Here is a 25,800-nt window from a genome sequence, read left to right on the forward strand (position 1 = left end):
TCAATCAAACATCATTGCCTGCAACTGTACAGAATGTGATTCCAGGTGAGTATGGCATCCTGCAATAAATGTACACAAGCATAATGTATTTAAAAAAAGGAAATAAACATTCAAGATTCAAAGATTCAAACTGACAAGCTGTACTATAAAAGTTACAGACAGTGCCTAATCTTTGGGTTCCTTGTCAGCTGTTGGCATGAGCTAATTCGATCAGTTACAGCAAGGTGCACATTTACATCCCATACAATTTGTCTGAAGGTAAAAAAAGTATAATGAAGTGGACTGTAAAATCCACAAGAAAGGCAGAGATTGATCCTACAATGGCACATCTGCCCCCCTCCCCAGTATAGAGATAAGAGCCACGACCCACAGAATTAATCAATATAATTGAATAGGAAGGGGTTAATTACAGTTTCCAATCTAAATAACAAGCAGATTAAGTGCAACATTTTAAAAGTAAAATGCAAAAAAATGTATATTACAGTTACATGTGGGGTTATTTATGTAGATGTATGTATACTACATGTAAAGATAACTTACAGATGGGACTGGAGTTAGCATGAGCTTAATTTTAAGGTTAACTTATGTACATATAACAGTAATATTTTCTCTAGTGCTGATATAGCATTTTAGCTGGGTTCAAATCACTGCACACTGTTTTAAAAACACAAATTCAGATTAGTTTAGTTTGGGTACCTTGGCAGAGCCATTTCTTCTTTACATTGCAAATCGATTGCTAAATCACATTACCCGATCTCCACCTGCTGGCCATAATCAGTAAATACAACCATCGCATGGAATCTGCGGAATGCAACAGCAACATTCATTGCATTGTGTTGTTTCCTGTGCCTAGTAGTTATCCCTGTTAGGTAATATCTAAAATGTTAAAATATAATATGTGTAAGTTTTTTGTATGAATAAATGTAACTCCAAGTGGTCGCATTATCTTAAACAAAACCTGTAACAGTGGCAAAATCACTGGCTTCATGTCTGAAAATGGAAATCTTTCATATTCATTTGAGTCAGCTCACACATTTACTGCTCATAGCATTTATGCATGAATGTAAACATTAAAGTGTATGAAATATAATAGTTTATACAGATAAGATATAGATGTAGATAGATAAACAGATAGAGACAGGTTGATAAATACACAAATAGAGACAGTTACACAGATTGCAAATTTAATTATGGGGAATAGCTTTTAATAGCTTCAAAATAACTCGAAAATGTTCTCAAAGTTCTAAATCGTAATATCATCATTCTTATATTAGGATATGTTTATTTTTTTCTGACAGAGCTTGTGACATCATATACAAATCCAGTTTATACTCAAAATCAGGGAAAAAAAATACATACAACTGAGGCCACTGCTGGCACTAACTCGAACTTCCTAATGAAAAAAAAAAACTTGCAAGTATACTAGTCTCCACTTATATGGTTATTTATGTATTTATTTATTAATACCAACTACATCTTCTTTATAAACATCTTGATACAGCCCAGTACCGATTATGTATTGTTTAAACATCATAAATGTGAATTGAGATTGAGACTACACAAGTATCACTGTAGCCAGTGATAAAACATTGCAATTCAGAACTACACGCCAGGACTACAAATCCCATGCCGCACGTCTTCCTCCAGTACGCATGCGTGCTGAGCATGTCTCACCCGTTGTGACAGCTACCGCTCGGGGTGGACAGAGTAGGCTTTGCAAGAGGGAGGTATATCTATAACAACATTGTTGGGAAAGGAGAGAAGAAGAAAAAATCCAACTCGAATAAAAGCCAGGGAAAAACTACGGCCGACGGAGAGAGCGTGGATATCGGCACAAGTCCTACTGTAAGTCCGTGTTTGATGCATGGGGCTGACTTTTCGCTAACAGGAGATATTATGCATGTTTGCAAGGCTTCAGGACTTCATTTAGGATTGTGTCAGGCTCGTTGGTCTGTGCCTAGGCCTAACTTTGCGTCTAGCACTGGCATAGTGAGAGACACATACATTGGGGCTGTAGCGCCTTTATGTCCGTTTCCCAGTCTCTCCCGTGGAAGGATGATCGGTCGGGTTATGAGCAGAATTGCGCAAAATTACGCAAAATGCTCCAATGCAGAGAGAGAGATGAGCACTGGGAGATACCTCGTTAATACTAGTAGTAGGGGCTACTTTGTGGAGGTTGGCACAAATCACATCCAGGCGTTATTAATGATCACCAGTCGAGCTAATGTAAACTAGCTGTCGCTTCCAATTGAGGTGTAGCGGTGCACCACCCTAAAGATACAATGTGTTTTATTGCATTGGGAGTAGGTAGGAATCAAACTGGGATTAGGATGCATTCACACCGGTCGGGCTTTTATGTTTTGCGTTTTAGGTGATCAGAGAAGAGTATTTCAAAATGACTAATTGACATGTTATATATGTGCATGCTTTTATACCTTTCCGTTTCAAATGAGAACCTGGAGACTTTTTTCATAACTTACTTAAATCGCTGCTATTTCATTCAGCGACATTGTAGGTTGTGCATGGAAATTTACACGAGTACTTCCTGGACGTTGATGTCAATAAACGCACTGCATAATGTAAGCGAGTCGTCTTGTTGCATAGTCACAGTGTGGGATATATTTGGAGAGAGGATTTTGTCATGCGAATAAAACGTGCATGCTTGCCATAGCGACTTTAGCCTGCAGATTTAGTGCTGCTAAACAAACCCTAGTTTCGCAGATTTCAAGCAACCCTGATTCTGGCATAAACGTAGGTATTCAGTGTTGTTTGTGTGCAGGACTGTCAAGGAGAGATTAAGCATATATTGCAGTGGCATTAAGTGTGGTTTTGTTTCTGAGATTATTTTCCTCTTCGTAGAATTGCAATTGACCAAGTAGAGCATAAATGAAAGACAGAGGGAGAAACATTACTTTAATACATTGTGAGCATCAAGCCCGGGGAGGTGGTTGGTGACCACAATCTTGGCAGTATTAATCTGATGCTGAGGAAATCTGATTATGATATCTGAAGAATCAAGTTCAGACCACATGCAACTGTAAACAAAAACAACATATTACATTTACCTTCCCATACCTGTTTGGTATAAGTTAAGGGGTGTGGTGTGGAACTATTAGTATTACTCAGTGGTGGGGCTTGAAACTAGTTTTGAAGAAGCAAAACCCTCTACTTGTATTCTAGCAGGCTCTGCCAGTTACAGTGGGTGATGGTTTGTTTAACCTAAATTACAAATTGCATAGCTTTGGCTGCTAGGAATAAGGTAAGTGTCCTGCTCTGTTTGGTGCTTGAGCGGAACAAGTAAGTTCAACAGCCCCCCCTTTGTTGTGGGTGCTTAACTGCCAGTTTTTTTTTTTAGCCCCAGCTTTTCTTATTTCGGGCAGGACACTAAGGATGTTGCATGTTTTTGCAGTCCCTCCACATTGTACTGTTCCCAAGCTGTGATACAATTATGTTAATGAACAAAAGAAATGCAGGCTTCTCTCTAGTGTAACTCCACTTCCAAAACAATGCCGTAAGAACAGAGATGCAGAAATATGAAAGGGCATGAAATGAATGCCAGGGTGCCACACCAGCCAAGTGTAAACAGTTGGAGTACCCTGGTTTGCTCAGGCTGTTGCTCAGCATGCAATACCCCTGACTGTGGGGGTGAGGGGCAGCTGGAGTGATGGCTCACTTATTACCATCTCGCCTGCCAGATCCCTGGGCCCTTGTGGTGTCTCTCCAGACAGCTGCACGGCTGGTGAGGGTGATAGTCATGTTGCCCCCTTCCCCACCTGTTTTCTATACATACAAACTCTGGTACCACCCTCCCGTGTGAGAATAGGGGGTCTCTGTTATCAGCCGTGTGCAAACTATGCTGTTGGAATTCTGCCACATCCTTCGCATTCTGGGAGGCCCTGATGCTGCTTTGTAGTACTTCAAGCACTGTCCCGGGACACAGGCTAGGGGTTAATGGAAGGCATCATAAATTAACGTGCTAAACCCTGTCAAACGACTCTTGTAGGAAATGCGTTCTGGACTGTGTCGATCATGATAGCAGTGATACTGATGTGGCATTGGGTAAAATTAGACTAAAACATCCATTTATTGAATGTTCTCCAGATGCAAAATGGCTCAGTGTGATAAACTTGGAAAACTTCTTGTGTGCAACATAAATAAATAAATACAGAAATCTTAAATTAAGGGGAAAAAAGCTGGTGGGCTTGTTTGATCACAGTAAATATTGTCAGCAAATTCTTTTTTTTTCTTCCTCTTCATGTTTGTTAACAAGCATTTCTTTTCGGTTAATTGGGCTTGTGCTCGGCTGATATTTGACGTCTTATTTATTTGTATTTACATTTTTGCATCCCACAGGACCTCCCCACAAACCTTTTTTGCATCTCAAGCATAAGCGCACACACACTTACTGATGGGAGGGGAAAAAAAAGGCAGCCGTTAAGTAAAATGTACTCAAATAAAAAACGTCCCTTTCACTGCTCCTACTTTCGGGCTGTGTTCAGCTGCTGGTGTTGCCATGACTATGTGGATGCGGCGAGGAACGGACAGCCAGCCATTGTGCCATTCCAGTTCTGTGGACACAGCTTCGTTCTGTGAGCGCGTTGGCACTCGGTACAAAGCACAGGATTCAGTTTCTCAATCACGTTGATTACGACTATAGGTGTTCGTAATTAGCTCTGTTGCCTCTTCTTTTTTTTTCACTTTGCTTTGGCATAGTGCTCTTATTTCCTCTTCTATTTTAAGTCTTGGACAAAAGTAGCCGAGTCACTGATCTGGAGGAGGGAAGGGTCAAACATGCTTTGTTTGCTGGGGCAAGTAGGAAGTCACCCGTTCCATTTTTTTAAGGATGTCCTGTGCTCTATTTTTTCCCCTCTGATTTTGAGGAAAATGTATAAGGTACATACTGTGATTTGCACCAGATTTTCCTGGCTACAGTTGTGCTGAAAAACAACAGCAACAAATAACAAAACAAGAAGAAAGGGATAGACCTCTGATTATTTTACAGAACGTGGTGTGTCATTAAGGATATTTGTTTGTGTGTGCTCTCCAGGATATAACCTTTAAAGTAGAAGCAATCTCTCTTTATCTCTCTCCTGGAGGCCACAGCACTGGTAAAAAACATATTTCACAGCCCCAAATGGCACAGACATGCTATAAAACACATCACTACCTACAGCTCATCATTTCGAAGTTGTTGTTTTTTTCTTTGTTTTTTTTCAAATCAAGGCCTGAGCCTCTACATTTTAGCTGTCACTTCAACTCATTTTCTATTCTATTTCCTGACCTTTTAAATCATTTGATTCTCTTTATGCAAATCATAGTTTTTCTCATCCTTGTTTTATTTATTTTTAATTTAAGACCTGCGACACAATACACTGGAGACAAGTGTTGACTGGGATTTATTTAAGGAATCATGTGATGCACTGTATAGATGTGATTGCTCCTCATAGAGACATGATCAATCTCTTTGAATAATTAAATGACGGTTGTGTAAGCATAAGCAAAGTCCACGAGAAGAAGTTTTAAAAAGGCAGGACTCTAAACAGTTTTTCAGTTTGTTTTTGTAGAGGTTTCAGAAATTCTCAGGATACACAGATGAAGAAGTAACAAATTTAATAGAAAAAAATAAATACAGGTTAACATGGAGTTCTCCTCTCACATGAAGTGAAGAAAATAATTAAGGATGTGAGTTGGAAAAGCCTTTTTATATCTTCAGATAGACAATATGTTGCAGTCTTATTTGGAAGTGATTACATCTCATTAAAATACAGTTGTTCAAGTAGATTTACCACATTATATTATTATTATTATTATTATTATTATTATTATTATTATTATTATTATTTATTTCTTAGCAGATGCCCTTGTCCAGGGTGACTTACACAATATCTGTGCAATACAAAGTGCAATAATACAATGCGATACAATAATATTACAGTGCAGTTCAGGCATAATACATTTTACAAATTTAGTAACAATAACAGTAAGCAATATATAAAGTCTTACATCCTAGCTTGTAAAAGCTGATAAGTGCAGACAAGATGTTAAGTCAAAGTTAAGAAATAAGGGAGAGGGAGCATAGGTGCTATTAATGCAAAGGCAAGAGTATGACAAAACATTGTATAAGTGCTATCTTACAGGAGAATGAAAGACTAAATTACAAGTACTGTGTGAAAAGATGTGTCTTGAGTAAGTGCCAGAAGGAGGTCAGAGACTCTGCTGTTTTGACTTCAGTGGGAAGGTCGTTCCACCATTTAGGTGCCTGGGATGAGAAGGAGTGGCTCTGGAGGAAGGGGAGTGGAGAGGAGGCAGAATTAGTCTTCTGGCCCCTCCAGAATGGAGAGACGATGGTCTAAAGGTAGCTTGGTGCAGTGTGGTCGAGACAGCAGTAGGTGAGGGTCAATGTCTTTAACTGAATGCGTGTCGCTATCGGGAGCCAGTGGAGGGAGCGGAGCAGTGGAGTAGCGTGTGCGAATCAGGGCAAAGAGAATACCAGACGAGCCGCAGAGTTCTGGGTGAGAAGGAGTGGGTGCGTAGTAGTTTCCAGCAGGATGACCAGGATGGAGTTTCAGTCCAGGCGCAAGAGGACTAGTGACTAGACGAGCAGCTGAGTCGAGTAGTCGGTGAGGAAGGGTCAGATTCCACGTATGTTGCTCAGGAAGAATCTGCAGGTGCGTGTCAGTGTGTTGATGTGCTGGGTGTAGGACAGCGCAGGATCGAGGGTGACTTCTAGGTTCTTAGTGGAAGAAGAGGGAGAGAGTGTTGTAGATTCCAAGGGCATTGAGATGGAGAGGTCAGCAGAAGGTGAGGAAGGGGGGGAAAAAGAAGAGATCAGATTTGGAGAGGTTGAGCTTGAGGTGGTGTGAGTGTATCCAGGCAGAGATAGCACACAAGCAGGTAGAGATGCGAGAGGGGATGAGTGTCAGATGAGGGAAAAGACGGGAAGATCTGGGCATCATCTGCGTAAAAATGGTAAGAGAAACCATGGGATGCGATGAAGGGGCCCAGGGAGCGATGTAGAGAGAGAACAGGAGGGAGCCCAGGATGGAGCCTTGGGGTACGCCTGTGAGGAGAGGTTGGGGGGTGGATGAGGAACCTCGCCATATCACTTGGTAGGTCCGGTCGTTGAGGTAGGAGGAGAGCCACGTGAGAGCAGTCCCAGAGATTCCAAGGACAGCGAGGGAGGAGAGAAGGATTGAGTGATTGACTGTGTCAAATGCTGCAGAGAGATCAAGGAGGATGAGGACTGAGGAGAGAGAGGCCGCCCAAGCACAGCTGAGGTAGTCAGTGACTGCCAGGAGAGCCGTTTCAGTGGAGTGAGCTGTGCGGAAGCCGGATTGCAGAGGATCAAGAAGTGAGCGATGGGAGAGAAATGCAGAGAGCTGGCGGTGGACCATCCGCTCGAGGGTCTTTGAAAGGAAGGGGAGTAGGGGGACAGGGTGGTAGTTATGAGGAGAGGGATGACAGCAGCTTGTTTAAATGCAGAGGGGAAACAGCCAGAGAGGAGTTGAGGAGGGAGGAGATGAAGGGGAGTAGATCAGGGGCAGTCGCTTGGAGGAGTGGGGAGAGGGTCCAGGGCACATGTTGTAGGTTTGTGACCTAGGAGGAGAGAGGAAATTTTAGAATCTGAAAGAGGTGAGAATGAAGAAAAGGAAGCTTGATCGGTGGGAGACTTGGGCGGCATGGGAGAGGAGACGGGACTGTTGAAGAACTTGCAGATGTCTGTGATCTTGCGGGAGAAGAAGCAGGCAAAATCATCATCAGAGAGAGAGGAAGGAGGAGGATTAGGGGGAGGTGGGGCGAAGAGGGAGGAGAAGGTGGAGTAGAGTTTGCAGTGGTTGTTGACAGGATTCAAAGAGTGATTTGGCGTAAGACTTCTTGGCTGAGGTGAGTGAGGAGGAGAATGTGGAAAGTAGAGAGCGGTAGAGTTCGAGGGCAGCTGGGAGTTTGGACCCCTTCCACTTCTGTTCAGCAGCGCGCAGATTGGATCGGGTCGAGCGGAGAACGGAAGAGATCCAAGGCTGAGGAGGGGAGGGAAGCACAGGACGAGACGTGAGAGGACAGAGAAAGTCAAGGGAGGAGGTGAGGGAGGAGAACAAAGAGGAGGTAGCACAGTTAACAGACAGATGGGAAAAACTGTCAATGGAAGGTAACGGATTGAGAGCAGTGGAGGGGGAGACGTAGCAGAGATTACGGAGGAAGATGACAGAGGGAGTGGGTGGGGTGGGGAGAGAGGAAGGGAGGGAGGGGAGAAAAAGAGAGAAGGAGATGAAGTGGTTACCACATACATGATAATTAACATAGGCCTGAGTTAACTACTGTTGTTGTTGTGTTTGATGTGCTGATTGGTGCTGGTCAGCATTCTTCAGGCAGCAGACATTATCAAAGACATTGTTTCAGGTCCTTAACCAAATACCTCTGCCCCAAAACACACAACCTTTACTGTTTTAGGTAATACAGACTAATCATAGCTTTATAGACAAAACAACATAAAGAATATAAAGAAAATATTTTCCCACTGCATTTTCTTATTCAGTGTCTAATTCTATGTTGTCTGCTAGTAGAATATGAGAGAGAGAGTGTCTTGAGTTAAATTTTCCTTTTAAAGTTTTCAGTCAATTTATAAATGCTTCATTTTATCTTTCCCTGTATTCGTAATTTATATTTTCAGATTGTGGCCTGACAGTATTACCATAAGTCAAACCTGAGAAATGACGCATCTTTAGCCATGAAGGCTAACAGAACTCTCTTTAATGACTTAATGCCTTTCATGATCAGATATTATTAGCGCAGAAGGCATTGGACCTGCCAGTCGTGCATTAATCCTATAAACACTTGATTGTTTAAAACCTGGCCTGTATACTAATCCATTACAACCCCTCTTTGGTCACATTACTTACCTGCATTGCGATCTGTGTGCATCACTTACTGAGAACAAAAGGAAGAGAGAAGCAAAAGGGCGTTCTGAGGAATGAAATCAAAATGGTTGCATCTGTGATGTTTCTACATTTGCATGTGTTTTGCATAGGCAAATTTATAACAATAAGTGTTTCTAGAAGGAAGGCCACGGTCTCCTTTGGCTGGCTGTGTCTTGCTGTTTCGTGTGATTATAGATGATGATTACTCTCTGTAGTTTTGATAGGAGAGACAATGAAACATGTGAAATAACCATGTGCAAAATTGGCCTAAGTCATGTTTTTGTTACTTGAAGAACGGCATCCTTTGTTGAGGAAGGATTATGGTTCTTTTGGTCAATATAATTATTTACTATAGTCTAGCAGCTAGCAGCTCACTAGTCAGGAAAGGTTTAGACTTTAACAGGTTAAGAATTCTCCAAGCCATGACAGTGTAACAAACATGGGTGTCTCTCTCTGCCTACAGCAAGCCGGTGATGCATGTCAACACATGGCAGCTGGTGCAAGTGTTCTGGAACAGTATAATCGGTCCATCTTGTTTGGCTTGTCTTAAATATACCGGGAAACAGTTTGAAGATAAATAGTGTTCCACAAAGCATGTTTATTATGAGTTGCTGCTTTCCAGGTAGTTTTTTATTCTTTTTATACCTGGCAGGATCAGGGATTTGTGAACATATTTCACCTTCCTGAAAAGGTAGAAAACGTGGAGTGTGTTACATGTGCCTCAGAAGGTGCTTCAAATATTCAACTTCTTTCTTTTTATGACGGGTGTTCATGACATCAGTGCAGGCTGCATCTGGTCTGTCATTTCCCGGATATGATATGCACGCGTATAGGAATGCAGAAGAGTCAAGAGGAAGTCAGTTCTGAACTTTCCGCTTAGTTTCAGAATGAAGGCTCTGGCTGCGGTGACTGGGAACAGATAACGCAGAGTGCAGGAGAGACTCGCCAAGGGCTCTTGCATCAGATTCATAATAAACCGGATCTGGTTCTCTAAATAAAACGGGGGGTCTCTAGATTACTAATGGGAAAAGAGGCAGGACGTTAAACTGCACTGTGAAAGTGCAACATAGCCTAAAAACTCAGTAGTACTTACTATCCCATTTCAGTCCACTGCACTACAGTCGGGAATGAGTTCCAAATAACAAGTGTGAGCAGAGCAGGATTAGCATTCGCTTTGGGGAAACATGATTATGGGACATAAAAAAATGATTTATGCTTCGCATGTCTTTGTGGATCTGTCCTGTGGTTGGAATTTTTGATCCTTTTGCTGCCGTAAGTACCATGGTTTGTGTCTTCACGCACAGTCAGTTTCACCTCATAGATGGGAAACTGTGACTTGTAAACCAGCATAGGCTACATCAAAGTCACCCAGCATTCATTTTCAACAGGGCTCATGTTGCCCCCTGGGCTTGTATGTGAATTTGATTAATTCTTTTAAAGTGTGTTTATATGCATCAACATGTTTAAAATAAGTCCTACCTGAATTGAAAGTTTCCTGTCGAGAGAGGACTCAAAATCTGCTTACAAATGCAGCAGAACATGATGTTTGCTATGCAGGGTGTGAATAATAGTTTTTAGGGAATCTGTGAGAGGTGGAATAAGGGATATTCAATAAAGATTCAAATCTGAAAAGTGCTGGGAGGCAGCACTGTGCCATTATTATTGAGTCATGGCATTTCACAAAACCTTTTCTATAGTCACTGCCAACATTTATCAGCCCAGATCGCACAGATGAGGAAAAGTATGTGTTTGGGTGACAAAGTGTATGTTTGCGTGACAAAAACTTTCTTGTATCTGTCATAATACTTATTTTATTAACAGGGGTTTTCTTTCATGAGGAAGCAAAAAATACTGTAGATTTGATAAGAGCATTTGTGACAAGGGTACAAGTAAGAGTAGCACAACAAAAATTATTTGCTATGTAGATCAACTTTGTGACAGAGGAAATGGGCAAAGGTCTGTAAGCCATACTTTTTTAAAATGTCTAAAATCACTTGTAACAGATACCATATCTGTGAATGGTAAGTCAATAATTTCTTAGCATTTTATTTCAATGATAGCTCCCGATGAGCCACGGGTTTAATGGGGCTCTTAAAATCTTTAGTGGTGTCAAGAACCTGGAGAATAATTAGCATTTTGTCCAGTGGTGTTAATGATTCAAGTAAGCAAGGTCTCAGCTGGGGTGGGGGCAGGGGGAGGGACCAGCAAAGTTTACAGCTTGTTAGCATGTGTTTAGTGAAATTGCACAGTGTTAGCAATTTCCCCTTAACCAAGGAATTATACAGATTTACTCTGCCACACTCATCGATTCTTCAGTCTGTCTGGGGAAGAGTGGCAGGGGCTGTCGGCCCTCTTGACAGCGCTGTTACCGGTGTGAACACTGAGAGCACATCGACTGTGGGTTGGTCATGTGGGAACTGAAAACAGGACCTTGGTTTGATTGTTCAGAAGTGCATTTGGAAAGTGAGAGTGCTTCTTACCGGATGTCTATAAATGGTGTTTCATTCGATTGTGGTCTTTTTTTAATGTAACAAAAACGGATGTCATGCAGGCCCCTTCCTATTTATATGATATCACTTATTCTGACCTCTAGCCTGTATATGCCAGGCAGGAGATGTCTGGTGCAAAAGCTCCTTTCCCTTCAATAATCAAATCCAGCTTATGTGTATGTATAGATTGTTAAAGGATGCACCTTCATTCAGTATCACAGCTTACTATTTAGGAATAGGAATATTATTAAGCAATTTTAAGTTTGCAGCATATGATGCATGCATCTAATCTCATGTGACTTTGTTAGTGCACAAATTAGTTAATTGGTGAATGTTTCCAATGCAGATTTTATTACATAATTTTAAAGGAGATACAGAAATTGCTATACTAATCCATAGATTCGCCATTGCAAATTCTATTTGGATAAAAATTGCGATACAAATGAAAATAAAATATTTCCATCCCTTTTATCTCAGTCAGCCTCTCTGCTGTGCGTTGTCACTATTCTTCTTGACCAAGAGCACTTTCTGAAGGAAGGAGGGTCCACTACTAATGCCTGTCACTTATTTCTTCTTAAACATGGAATGTCTCCATGAAGGGTGGAAACCTTTTCTGGAATCCTATCAAAGCAGCCATCTAAATGAATCCTCTCTGTCTGTGTAGGTGGTTCATTCCACATCCATGCCACATCCTGGCTGTGTCATATTAATAGTCTGGCGCTCTTCTCTCACTACACCGGTGCGCTACGTCACTGTGCTGCACATTTCTGCTTTGAAGTTTCACATCATAATTCTTGCACGCAGCAGTTACCAGGTGTTGTACAAACCGCTCCTGTTTTGGGACGGTGAAGATGGCGGTCCGTTTTGCTTGGCACTTGAGGCCTGTAAACACACAGGAGCACAGTCAGGGTTCAAACTGTTATGAGTTCTTATGAGCCTGAGCAGCCAGACTGTGTCTGAGTAGAGCATTATAGAGACTGTTTTAGACCCCTCTCTCAAACATACATGCACAACATTTATTCTAATGTATTCTAATATACAAGATTCAAATTTCCAATGGATTTATGTATATATTTTATTCTGTGGGTAAAATAACTTAGGGGGGATATTCTAAATTTCTGAACAGTTTGGATTCAGGTGAAAGGCAATGACTCATCTGTGTGGAAATGCATCACGTTCTAACCGACTGCCTGCGCTGTGATAGCAGACACAAGCGCACTGTAAATACACTACACTGTGGTTCTTGCAGTTTTTTATTAGATAACCCCAAGTCACCTGACCCTTCAGCATATTTTCTGCTAACTGCACATTATGTTGTAAAGTGGGGGGGTGAATGAGATCAACCACAGTTATGTAGGGATTGAGTACGTCACACTGGGTGTAAAATCTGTGATAAAGCAGGCCAGGGTTCAGATTGGAAGAGTCCTATGCTCATTAAAATCCCACTGATTTATACTGTTCAAATGGGAAATACCTTTATAATGAAGTTCCTAAAAGTGACAGATAGCTGTTGGTTTTGTGCATTGTTGCATACTCTGAGAACAATATAAAGTGCATTAAAAAGTATTTGATAATGTGGCTGGATTGCTTTCCTGAACTCTGTAGTGATCAGCAAACAAAGATATGGGGAAATGAGAAAACCTTGATTATTGTATTTCATATTATACGATAGCTTAGTGACTTGGTTAGTTACATTACATTACAGTCAAGGGAAGTGGTGCTTTTACAGTTGTTTCAAAACGTAACTTGTTGACTAAAACTGTTCTGCAGGAAGGAAGGGAAAGTTTGAGACTATTTGAGATCATAAGGGGTCAGCTTTTGCATCCGGAACAACCCCCCCCCCCCAAAAAAAAAATAAATAAAAAAAACTTATGGGGACAGACAACAGACTAAAACATAGAGCTAATATAGAGCTCATATACACTGTGGTACCATGGTACTTACTTTACCCAGAGAATTCAGTACTGTGCAGCACAGGTTAGTCACTGTGGCCCTCAGTTTCAGAGGGGGAGGAAATCGCAGACCTGCTTATGGTAGTTTACCATGGGGAGTCGGGCCTGTCTGGTCAGGTCGGGCTGTCATTGTGGGACTGGGGCTGTGAGGTGGTGCATGGTTCTGTTGCCGTGCCAGAGGCAGGGAGAGCAGGCGTGCAGAGATGGCACACTCCGACACTCCTAGCAACGGAAGCAGTGGGTGGCGCCAGGCCGAGCCCACAGATTTTGCCACGCCTGCCAGGAGAAAACCCCCAGGAGATGGGGCCAGAGAGCTTCCCCACCCCCAGCCAGACGAAAAGAAAAAAACTGCCATGGAAATAAGACTCCCAACATTTAGCAGTTATTTTACAAATTACAGCCTCTTGTACTAATGGAGCAGAACAGGGTATTATTTGTACTATGTATATTTTATGTGCGTATTCTATACAAAATTTAAGGTAGGAGATGCAGCACCTGCTGCCAGATTATACACAGCCCCACACAGCTCTATAAACCTTGAACTGGCTCGAACTGTTGTTCAATGGCAGTCTTTACACCATCCCTGGATATTCATACAGGGCTGTGACATATTCAATATCATTTTCAACTCTCAGTTAAATGCTGATTTTACTGAAAATGAGATTAAAAAACCCCATACAAAAACATTACTCCATAGAGCTTGTAAAATACAAGAGTTTTCATGCTCGTGAAAGTCCCACATTCAATAAAATATAAGGCATTTTGTGAAAATTAACTTGGACAGACTGATTTTGAGCTGTAAAAGGTACCATGGGTCTAATGCTAGAGCCAATTTATTTTTTTATTTATAACTTCCTTTCGCAGTTCTCGCCCGTACTACTTTCTCTACTGCAGAAAGTCTTGGACAAAATGCAAGCAATGTTTTCCTAAGTGGTCCTAAGCCATCTACAAAGAGCCTTTTGTGTTTAGGAATGCTTCAGGAAATCATTCAAATTATATGCCAAATTATTCTCCTGTGTGTGTGTTTTTTTTCTCCCTTTCTTTCACACTTCATAAGTATTGGAGAACGAGGCATTTGCATATCTCACTTACTTTTTATCATCACACCAGAGGTCTATTAAAAGAAGCAGACTCGCCTTTGTTCGTTCAGATCTGTGCGTAGACGGTCCATTTGTTGACGTTGCAGGGCTGCTCTTTATTTGCATTGACAGGCAAGCCTCATTAAAAAAAAGAGAAAAAAAAAAAAGAAGCTAAATGGAGCTCGACGGTTTCTGTTTCTGTCAGGCAGCGCGAGTCACTCCGCTGGTGTGACTTTGATGCGTGTTTGAAATGGCTGGCCAGCTGTCTTTACATTTGGTGAATCTCCAGGGGAAATGTTGATTTAGGCATGCATTTTTATCTTGGTCTTCGGTTAACCCTTCACGTGCACAACCAGGAGAAATAGCCGTGAGGACTCACCACATGCTGGCCAAGGGGATAATCAACATCCTCATCGTTTTGTAGGATTCTGTGGTTTAGTTGCAGTGTTATGACGGTATTGTGCTTAAATGTCCTCTATGCAGGGGGTGTTATTCAGCAGTAAAATTCACTAGAATATGTCTGGGCCAAACTTTAGTTTTAGTGCTGGAAACGCACTTTCACTCAGTGCCTTTTTTGTTCCTCCATTTCTAAAGCCCAGAGCAGGAGGTATAATGGTGTGATCAAGAGGCTTTAATCCTGTGTAAACATGCTCTCCAGAATGGTCTCCTTTTTATCACAGAATTTAATTAAACAAAAGTGTGTGTTCAATATGTCTTTGCAAAACCACCAGGGGTGCGTGTGCGGCAATCTTTAGTCACCGTCTAGAGCTACTCTTATAGTTTGCTGATTTCGTCCTCTCTGCCCGCAGTCGCTGTTTTGGCCTTCTCCTGTCCTGTTGAAGATGGTGAAGCCAGACGTCCACACCCTTGCTCATCACCTCAAGCAGGAGCGGCTGTATGTAACCTCAGAGAAGCAGCTTATCCAGCGGCTCAACGCAGAGGTGCTGAAGACCGCAGAGAAGCTGTACCGTGCGGCATGGATCTCCAAACAGCAGAGGATCAACCTGGACCGCCTCATCCTCACCAGGTAAACATGGTCTACTCTTGGCGGTGAAGCGCAGGGTTTGACCCCGGGCTCCAGGTTATTAGATTCAACCAGAACCTCATACACAGTGATATTTACACTACTTTATAGTGTGTATGAATCCTTAAATGTCCTTGTTTAATTTCCAATGTAAGAACTTGGATTTGAGATCCACATCACTATCACATCACATTGTTTTGTAATTTCAGAGTTTTAGACCGCAACAGTGTAACACATTTTCTCGCTGGAGTTTAGTACTACATGTTGTGTCAATTTAAGTTGGGTTGTACAGTTTTATCCAAGAGATGGGAAATGTTAATCAAGATCAAAAAAAAATATTAATATTTAATTTCCAGAAGCACATCAGGGGAACAATGATTTTGTTAAATTCTTTATCCACATGTAATGTTTTTTTTTCTTTTCTGCCCCCCATTTTTTAATTTAAACTCCCTCTGATTACAAAATGATATTGGCACTGCAGTTCTTGTAAATGAATCATACTTCAAACCCAAATGATTACCTTCTCAGATGTGGTTTCAGGCTGAATATAAATTTCAAATTAATATACATTTATCAGTGTGGGTTTACTCATCGGCCATATAACTTCCACAGTTCAGTAAATAACTTGAATACATCTACCATTATCGTTTACCCCTTGGGATTAACACATACCTGCGTACAGACACTTGTATAAACCCATATATGTATGTAATTATGTGTGTAATTAATGTCAGCTGTTAGTGGGAGGGGATAAAATGCAAAGAAAAGGGAAAGGAAGCAGATGAGTTTAATTCTTTAATTATCCCTCAGTTTTCTTCAGATTTGTTGGACATTTAAATATCGCAACCACAGGGCAATAAACTCCACACAGCACATTTAAAGGTTTATTCCACTTACTCTGACTCGCTGTATCTCAAAACTATGCATTTTGTGAGATGCTTATTAGGGGGCTGCCACAAAGGCCTACAGAGATCGTGGCATTGGATTGGCTCATTACTTATGACCGCCCGTTGTTCCTTCCTGTTGTCTCGCAGTGCTGAAGCCTCCCCTGCAGAGTGCTGCCAGCATGCCAAGGTGCTGGAAGACACTCAGTTTGTGGACGGCTATAAAACACTGGGCTTCCAGGAGAGCATCTATGGGGAGTTCCTCAGCCGGTTGAGGGAGAATCCGCGACTTGTGGCCTCCTGCCTGGTGACTGGCGAGAGGCTGAACCAGGAGCACACCCAGGGGGTCATCCACACAGTCTTCACCTCGCTGTATGGCAACTGCATCATGCAGGAGGATGAGAGCTACCTGCTGCAGGTCAGGAAGCCAGCGTGCCCCTCAGATACATTTCTTTATTTGACATCAGTGCCTTGGTCCATCACAGTTCTGCTATAGCATGCGGTCTGCAGGAAAGCAAAGGGTTATATAAACATACATTCCAAAGCTTTCTAGATTTAGATTTGATCTATGGTTGGTTTCCTATTGTTTGCTTAAAATTGCAGGCCTTCAACTCTAATCCTGCAGAGCTGCATAGATTTAATTCCATCTTAGCTATTGGTACTTGAATTGAAGTAGTTACTGGCTTAATTTGTCAAGTTCAATGTGATTTTAGCCAGTGACTCTGTTGGACAAGGGATCTGATTCAAATCTGATTCAGTCCTTCATATCTAGATTTTTATTTTAACATTTGTCAGCCAAGAGTTATGTCATAACCAACTTGCTTGTCATCTGTCATCCGCTCTTCTCACAAAGAAAACAAAAATAGAACACATCTAGTTTCTAGTGTCTTCATGAAATGACATTGATGAAAATCTCATATGCTCATATGCTTGGGACTTTAAAAGCAGCACAGAGATATCTTATGACCTTGTCTTTGCTTGTGCTTTATTGGAAGTCATTAGCTCCATATAAATTATTCACAGATATGAGCATATTGTTAAAGTACAACACACTGTAAAAAGCAAGCATATTGGAACAGAATGTAATATGTCATAGTTTGTAGTCCTAAGTGCAAGTGTTTCCATTAGCTCCAATGTCAAGATGCATTCTCTGAAATGTAATTTTGGGTTTGGCCCAGGCTTTGTCTCTTATACTTCAATGAAAATTGTTTTGTTAGAACCACGCGATGCAATGCCCCTGTGGTTTAATGGTACTTATCCGAAACGATAACATCACTATTATCCCAAAGTTATCAATTTTGAAGCAGCTCTGAACTCGTATTTTTTGTTTATTAGAGATGCCCCCACAAGAAAAGAGAATTACATAAGGATGATAAAATTATATTTGATGGCAGTTGTCTGAGATTTACAATGAGATGGAGAGCTCAGGTCATTCTAGAGATGGCACCCTCTAGAGAAGTTGGAAAGCGGATTAACTAATAGCAGACACAAGGTGTTCTGTGTCCACGTTCTGTGAGTACTCTGTTCTGGTTCTGAGGAACCAATTTAGGCAGAACCTCTTTGGGGTAGGAGGGAGTTCTAGAGTACCTATGTTCTAGAGTTCTAGGTACTAGAGTGCCTTCTTGGTAGTGCAAACTCTAACGGAGGCTGTTAGTGTGATCTTGTGACTATCCCCTGTCCTGCTGTGACTGTGCTTTGGTCCCACCCTTAGGTGCTGCGCTACTTGATCGAGTTTGAACTCAAGGAGAGCGACAATCCAAGGCGACTGTTACGGAGGGGCACCTGTGCCTTCAGCATCCTCTTCAAGCTCTTCTCGGAGGGCCTGTACTCAGCCAAGCTCTTCCTGACCGCCACGTTGCATGAGCCCATCATGCAGCTGCTGGTGGAGGATGAGGACCACCTGGAGACGGACCCCAGCAAGGTGACGGAGCGCTTCACACAGGCCCAGCAGGAGCGGCTGTTTGGGGAGAAGGGCTCCGATGGCTACCGGCGCAAAGTCCAGGAGATGGTGGAGTCCAACGAGGCCAAGCTGGTGACCCTGGTCAACAAGTTCATCGGCTACCTGAAGCAGAACACCTATTGCTTCCCCCACAGCCTGCGCTGGATCGTGTCGCAGATGTACAAGACGCTGTCGTGTGTTGAGCGGCTGGAGGTTGGTGAGGTGCGCACCATGTGCACGGACCTCCTGCTCACCTGCTTCATCTGCCCCGCCATCGTCAACCCAGAGCAGTATGGCATCATCTCCGATGCCCCCATTAATGAGGTGGCCCGCTTCAATCTGATGCAGGTGTGGAACATACCTCACACACACACACACACACACACACACACACACAAATACACCTACAGCAGTGCATAATAAACATTAAGATGGAGTCTTAGTATTGTATGTGGGAAAGGGCACTGACAGACTCTTTTTTTTGTTTTAGTAATTTTGCTGTCCACAGACTCTCATTAGTGCAGTAGATTTTTGATAGCAACACTTGGTCATTTGAACAGATTTATAATAGATAATACAGCAGCACATTCTTAGTGCTGTACATAATCTAATTGAGAAGTTCAATAATACAATGGACCACATTCAGCTGCCTCCTATGCAAAGTACTGACTTGTCTTTTTTCACTTGTAATGCCTGTGGAGAAAGTAGTGGCTTTTCATAATGGCAGTGAATAAATATCGGTCACACTTTACAGTAATGGGCACCAACTCTAATTGAATTGATGTGTGAATACCTTATACGCTTCATCTGATTCTGTTGTTACTAACAAAGGTGAGGGTGATGGTTAGGAATAGGGTGACAGACTAGGTTTGGGGTCAAGGCTTCTACATGAGTTCAACATCAGAACTGAGTGGAAGTGCATGGAGCATTCATGTGTTATTCCTGTGGGATTCATACATTAATTCATGAAGAATTGGTGCCCGTAATTGTAAAGTGTGACCTAAATATTAACCGGAAGGTAAAGGGTACCTCCTTAACCTGCTGATTTTGTTGTCATTGTTTTAAGGTGGGGCAGTTACTGCAGCAGTTGGCAATGGTGGGTACTGATGAAGGTGATCCTCGTGTGAAGAGCACCCTGTCAAAATTTGATAAGGTAAATGCCATGTGGCATCCTATTATAACTATTTATGTGACCATCATCTGTGACAAGTAACACGGAATAATCCCATCTCAAATGGGAGCCATTCTCAAATGGGAGCCAAAGAACTTCAAATACACACAAACTGCACACCACTGCATAAGTGTCTCTGCACCAGTTTGAAATGCCAGAACTGTGACATGGCTCTTTTGTTTATGTGCCATTCTGTAGGGGGTGGCACTTGTTAGTCTATCCAGTTTCCTTTTTTGTACCTAGCTTGATTCTCAGTGGTGTGTTATGTAGGGAATTTCCAGTTGGTTGTTTGGAAATTAAACACAAAACCAGTTATTTTTAAATGGGGGGGATTCCATCTGTTTAAAAGATCCACATAATGGGGTCACACAAATTAAATGCCTATATTGTTGTAGTTCCTTTTTTGTTGGTTTGGTTTGAGTTTCGGGTTGTAAACACAGCGAGTAACATTGTACACACCTTCTCTCTCATATACAGACAAGCACACTCTCACACACTCACGCTAAATCATGCACAGCATTGTTCTCTTCAGTGTGCTCTTGGATACTAGGCAGGCTGTTTCCAATCAAGCTCTCTTCCTTGCAGCAAAGCAGACACGCCATGTTACTGTCACTCCTGGGACTGTGGAGACATTTGTAATCGAACTTCCTGAGGTTCTCATTACTGCTTGCTAAATGCCACAGCTTGATCCTTAAGCAGCAGGCACCAGCCAGGGAGTTTTATCTTTTGGCTATGAATGGACAGCCAAGCATTTGATTTAAGCCCGATGGAATTGGATAACCACTCAATTTGCATTGATGAAATTCTCAATCCAGTTGATGGCATAACCTCTTGAAGACTAAGTTACCACATTGTACTTTGCTGTCCTTATCTAGGTTACTGAAGTAGGACTCTAATTGACTAATGACCTTGGTTCCCTTTGGGGTATTTCTGGTGTAAAATGCACTCTCATAATGTTTCCCCCACCAGATAACAATTCTGAAATGTGTTGGGCTCTTCAGCATTGTCATTATGTTGTGTGTAGTGATTGGCTACTGCTGTGTTTTCCAGAGCTGTGTCGCTGCCTTTCTGGATGTGGTGATTGGCGGGCGGGCGGTGGAGACTCCACCCATGTCCTCAATGAATCTCCTTGAAGGCCTGACCAGGACTGTGGTGTACATGACCCAGAGCCAGCTCTTAGCACTGGTAAGACTGGTGTGGTCTTATCCATTATAGGGACTTCCATTCGCTTCTGTGTACATTTACATTTCACCTTGCATAGCCATGTTTAATTTTAATATGTGCTTTTGTTGATCTGCTGTTATACAGTCACATTATGTATAAAAATCTGGATTTTTCTAACTGTAAATCAAATCCAAATAATACAACTGATATTTTCCCCCAATGGTTTCCTTTTGTTTTTGTTTTATTTCGAATATTATTCCAATCAATAACTGAACACCCCATCAACCTGCCCTCTCTATGCGACTTCTTTCACAGTAGAGTCTGGGGAAGCGCATTGGACCTCGACAGGTTTTCTTTCCGCGATTAGGTCAAAGTGCTGCTTCAGATGTTCTGAAAAGTCATTTATCCTGGAATCATGTGAACAGTCTCTGATTTTGAATGACTCTGGTCTTCTCGTCAGCAGTGACCCTTGAAAAAGAATGAGGGGTTCAAGCCCAGACCTGTACGATTACAGCGTGCACAATGAAATGGAAGCTTCACCAAGTTTCTGCCAAGATGGGCTTCACCTAATAAGTGTCACTGTTTCGTACACTGCCCGAGTCATTCGGTCGAACCTGTGTTGGGCAGTCGGGCGGTCTCTTATGTCTAACCATGCTTAGGTGCTACAGGAGGAGGTGGGGAAGCAGCCTGTATGTCATGTTTATTACTTCATGGCTGCTTCTTTCTCCAGGTGGATTTCGTCAGGAACGTGATGTCGGGGGACCAGCTGCGAGAGGAGGAGCGCACGGCCCTGGACACCCTGCTTGCCAGCGTCCCGCAGTCCAGGACAGGCAAGAGCAACAGCCTGGAACTCACCCCCTCCAACACGCCCCAGCTCTCACCGGCCACCACCCCTGCCAACAAGAAGAACCGCCTCCCAATAGGTACCTTGCGTGAGCTCGCTCTGGCCGGAAATGTTCACGCACACACACACGCACATGTGCACAGCAGAAGCCCGACAGCATGTTCTAATATACCAAGCCCTGTCAGATTATAATGAGCAGCCTGGACACACATGTATTTGTGAAACACTGTGCAGCACATTACCAAGCCCAAAATGGAGCAAACACAAATATACAGCTCTGGAAAAAATTAAGAGACCACTTAAAAATTATCAGTATAGTACTATTTATAGGTACACCGATCAGCCATAACATTATGACCACCTGCCTAATATTGTGTAGGTCTCCCTTTTGCCACCAAAACAGCCCTGACCCATCGTGGCATGGACTCCACTAGACCTCTGAAGGTATGCTGTCGTATCTGGCACCAAGATGTTAGCAGCAGATCCTTTAAGTCCTGTAAGTTTCGAGGTGGGGCCTCCATGGATCAGACTTGTTTGTCCAGCACATCCCACAGATGCTCGATTGGACTGAGATCTGGGGAATTTGGAGGCCAAGTCAACACCTTGAACTCGTGATTGATCAGACCAGGCCACCTTCTTCCATTGCTCCATGGTCCAGTTCTGATGCTCACATGCCCATTGTAGGCGCTTTCGGCAGTGGACAGGGGTCAGCATGGGCACCCTGACTGGTCTGCGGCTACGCAGGCCCATACGCAACAAACTGCGATGCACTGTGTGTTCTGACACCGATCACAATTTGGCCCTTGTCAAAGTCGTCAGATCCTTACGCTTGCCCATTTTTCCCGCTTCTAACACATCAACTTTGGGGACTAAATGTTCACTTGCTGCCTAATGTATCCCACCCACTGACAGGTGCCATGATAATGAGATTATCAGTGTTATTCACTTCACCTGTCAGTGGTCATAATGTTATGGCTGATCGGTCCATGTGTTGGGGTAAAATGAACATTTTTGTTTTATTCTATAAACTACTGACCGCATTTCTCACAAATTCCAAATAAAAATATTGTCATTTAGAGCATTTATTTGCAAAAAATGACAACTGATTAAAATAACAAAAAAGATGTAGTGTTTTCAGACCTCAAATAATGCAAAGAAAATAAGTTCATATTCATTTTTAAACAACACGATACTAATATTTTAACTTAGGAAGAGTTCAGAAATCAATATTTGGTGGAATAACCCTGATGTTCTGTAGTGGTTTTAGTAAGTCCCAGGATACACTGATGAAGAAGTAACAAGTTTATTACAGGTTAACCCGGAGCTCTCCTCTCACATGAAGTGAAGAAAAGAACTAAGGATGTGAGTTGGAGAAGCCTTTTTGTATCTTCAGAGACAATGGGTTACAGTCTTCTCTGTCAGAAGTGATTACATCTCATTAAAATACAGTTGTACAACATAGTTTTCCACATACATAATAATTAACACAGACCTAAGTTTGTTACTGTTGTTGAAGTGTTTGATGAGTTGATTAGTGCTGGTCAGCAGATACTGTATACTGTTTGACTGTTTCAGCTGGTTGAATATCCTAGAAGACAGTGGCTGAATGAAATCATGAGAAGACAATGCTTGATTGAAGTAACCTTTTGGACAGAATAAATACAAACTAATGATTGCTTCATAGATAAAACTGAAATAATGTATACTATAACAACATGAAACAATTAATAATATATAGAATATAAAGGAAATAATAAAAGTAAATTTTCCCACTACAGTTCAATCACAGCTTTCATGCGTCTTGGCATGCTCTCCACCAGTCTTTCACATTGATGTCGGGTGACTTTACACCACTCCTGGCGCAAAAATTCAAGCAGCTTGGCTTTGTTTGAAGGCTCGTGACCATCCATCTTCCTCTTGATCACATTCCAGAGGTTTTCAATGGGGTTCAGGTCTGGAGATTGGGCTGGCCATGACAGGGTCTTGATCTGGTAGTCCTCCATCCACACCTTGATTGAACTGACTGTGTGGCATGGAGCATTGTCCTGCTGGAAAAACAATCCTCACATTTGGGGAACATTGTCAGAGCAGAAGGAAGCAAGTTTTCTTCCACGACAACCTTGTACGTGGCTTGATTCATGCATCCTTCACAAAGACAAATCTGCCTGATTCCAACCTTGCTGAAGCACCCCCAGATCATCACCGATCCTCCACCAAATTTCACAGTGGGTGCGAGACACTGTGGCTTGTAGGCCTCTCCAGGTCTCCGTCTAACCATTAGACGACCAGGTTGGACCAATTGGACTCATCAGAGAAGATGACCTTACTCCACTCCTCTACGGTCCAATCCTTATGGTCTTTTGCAAACCTCAGCCTGGCTCTTTTTTGCTTCTAATTGATGAAGGGCTTTTTTCTAGCATTGCACGACTTCAGCCCTGCCCCTAGGAGCCTGTTTAGAACTGTCCTCGCTGTGCACTTCACCACAGCTGCCGTTTGCCATTCTTTTTGTAGGTCACTTGATGTCATCCTACGGTTGTTGAGTGACATTCGAATGAGCTGGCGGTCATCCCGGTCAGTGGAGAGTCGTTTTAGCCCTCTGCCGGTCTGTAGCTTTGTTGTCCCCCAGGGTCTGTTGCTTGACCTTGTTCTTATGAACCGCCGTCTTTGAAATTTTAAGGATGGAAGCAACCTGATGCTCACTGTATCCCTCTGCCAGTAAAGCCAGAATTTAACCTTTCTTTTCCTCACTCAAAACTTTCCTTTTCAACTCTTTTGGCATGATCATTATTTTTTGACTCCAGTTAATTTTGAGGTACTACTAGCACTGTTTTTGCCATCCAGCTGGTCCTATTGCAAGAGGATAGTGTTGACCACAGCAGTGGTTTTTATACTTTTCCACATTAAATAAGATTTGGTTCAAGTGATCAACTAATCAGTACCTAATTCAGTTGAATGAGGTGTTCCTGTGTTGGAATTCAACAGACACTGGAATGGAATAATGGCTGCCATACATGTAGAGATGCTGATTTAAGAAAAAGTTGAAGTGTTCTCTTAATTTTTTCCAGAGCTGTATATCAAGTAGGCCTTTCACCTGCATTATATACCTCATGGGCTTGTAAGTACTGTGTAAAACCTTTTAGGGCAGGGAGCAAAATGTACCATGCCCTGCTTCGTTTATGTTTACACTCTAGCAGAACAAGTTACAGGAAATTGATAGTTAAGTAGCAAACTTAATTTCCAGAAATACAGAACTGATGATTTGAAGTTACATGCGGCTGCATCTGTTTCTCTGATTACTTTTGTTTTCAGTTCTATTAATATGTACTTCTGTAAATATGAATTGCTTTTTCCTTTGTTGTTGTCGTTTAAAAAAAAAAAAAAGTGTAATTTGTATAGAAAACAAAATCCACAAAAAAAACTAAAATCAGGCCAGGTTTTTCTGCAATGGGAGTGCAAATGAGATGTCATGGGGGCAGAACTGACCCTGTAAGCCAGAAACTAATGAGGTATTTAGCTCACTAATAGCATTGATATTAAAGACCAAGCAGTAACTTCTATTAGGAAGTACAAATTATACATTGTGATTATTGTGAGAGGAGATGGAAATTGTATAATCTCATGCAGCAAACCGGTACATATAAATGCAAAGTCTCTTTTTGATGTCGAGCATTACTTTCTCCTTTGTCTCGTTTTGTAAGGATTAATAAAGAGGCCCCTTCGTTATCGCAATGATTTATCAGGTATTGACAAATAACTGGCGGATAGCGAACATTGTAGTATTGTGATTTGATGTTTAATCCTGGATTATGGGGAAGTCTGCACGTTGTCTCCCGCCACTACAAGGTTGCCATTAACATTGACTGCATCTTGGTCGAGGCCTTGCATTGTGTGTGTGAAATCTCACAAACACCTGAAAGTGGCGCTTTGGTCGCCACACCTGCCTCGTCCCCAGGAAATCGGTTACTTGAAGCATTAATGTGTTTTGAAATATGCTGTTATTTTCTTCTCCTTTTTTTTTGCTGCCAATGATTAGGACAGCAGTTAGCAGCCATTACCTCCTGGGATCCCTCCTCTGCCACCCTGTCTGCACACATTCCTTTAGTAACCCCTTTTGGTGGGTAACACACAACCCCACCGTGGGGCAGCCCTCCTGCAACACTGCACACTGCGCTCTGCACATGCATGCCCCCCACCCCCACCCCCATATCATTGGCTTCTGTATCAGACCCATGTTGCCTTGCTTCACATCAGCCCACCAGCCACAGCATTTTTTTATTTATTTTGTGAGTATGTATTTTTGCTCGCTTGTTGTGTGGCGCAAGACATTTTCACGGTCAAT

General features: G+C 42.3%; 1 protein-coding gene across 2 annotated transcripts in view; it reads left to right on the plus strand.

Moving 5' to 3' along the window:
- The first annotated feature begins 1,693 nt into the window (after positions 1-1,693).
- The window catches only part of gapvd1 (GTPase activating protein and VPS9 domains 1), a 51,540-nt gene continuing 27,433 nt past the window's right edge, over positions 1,694-25,800 (plus strand). For both annotated transcript variants that reach the window (XM_066713140.1, XM_066713141.1), the window contains exons 1-7: positions 1,694-1,845; positions 15,245-15,462; positions 16,494-16,761; positions 18,055-18,630; positions 19,349-19,435; positions 20,504-20,638; positions 21,348-21,540. In XM_066713140.1, the coding sequence (XP_066569237.1) occupies positions 15,278-15,462; positions 16,494-16,761; positions 18,055-18,630; positions 19,349-19,435; positions 20,504-20,638; positions 21,348-21,540 (1,444 nt within the window). In that variant the 5' untranslated portion in view covers positions 1,694-1,845; positions 15,245-15,277. The remainder of the gene's footprint in view (positions 1,846-15,244; positions 15,463-16,493; positions 16,762-18,054; positions 18,631-19,348; positions 19,436-20,503; positions 20,639-21,347; positions 21,541-25,800) is intronic.

Source organism: Amia ocellicauda, chromosome 9, assembly GCF_036373705.1.
Source record: "Amia ocellicauda isolate fAmiCal2 chromosome 9, fAmiCal2.hap1, whole genome shotgun sequence".
In the NCBI taxonomy this organism is placed as follows: domain Eukaryota; kingdom Metazoa; phylum Chordata; class Actinopteri; order Amiiformes; family Amiidae; genus Amia; species Amia ocellicauda.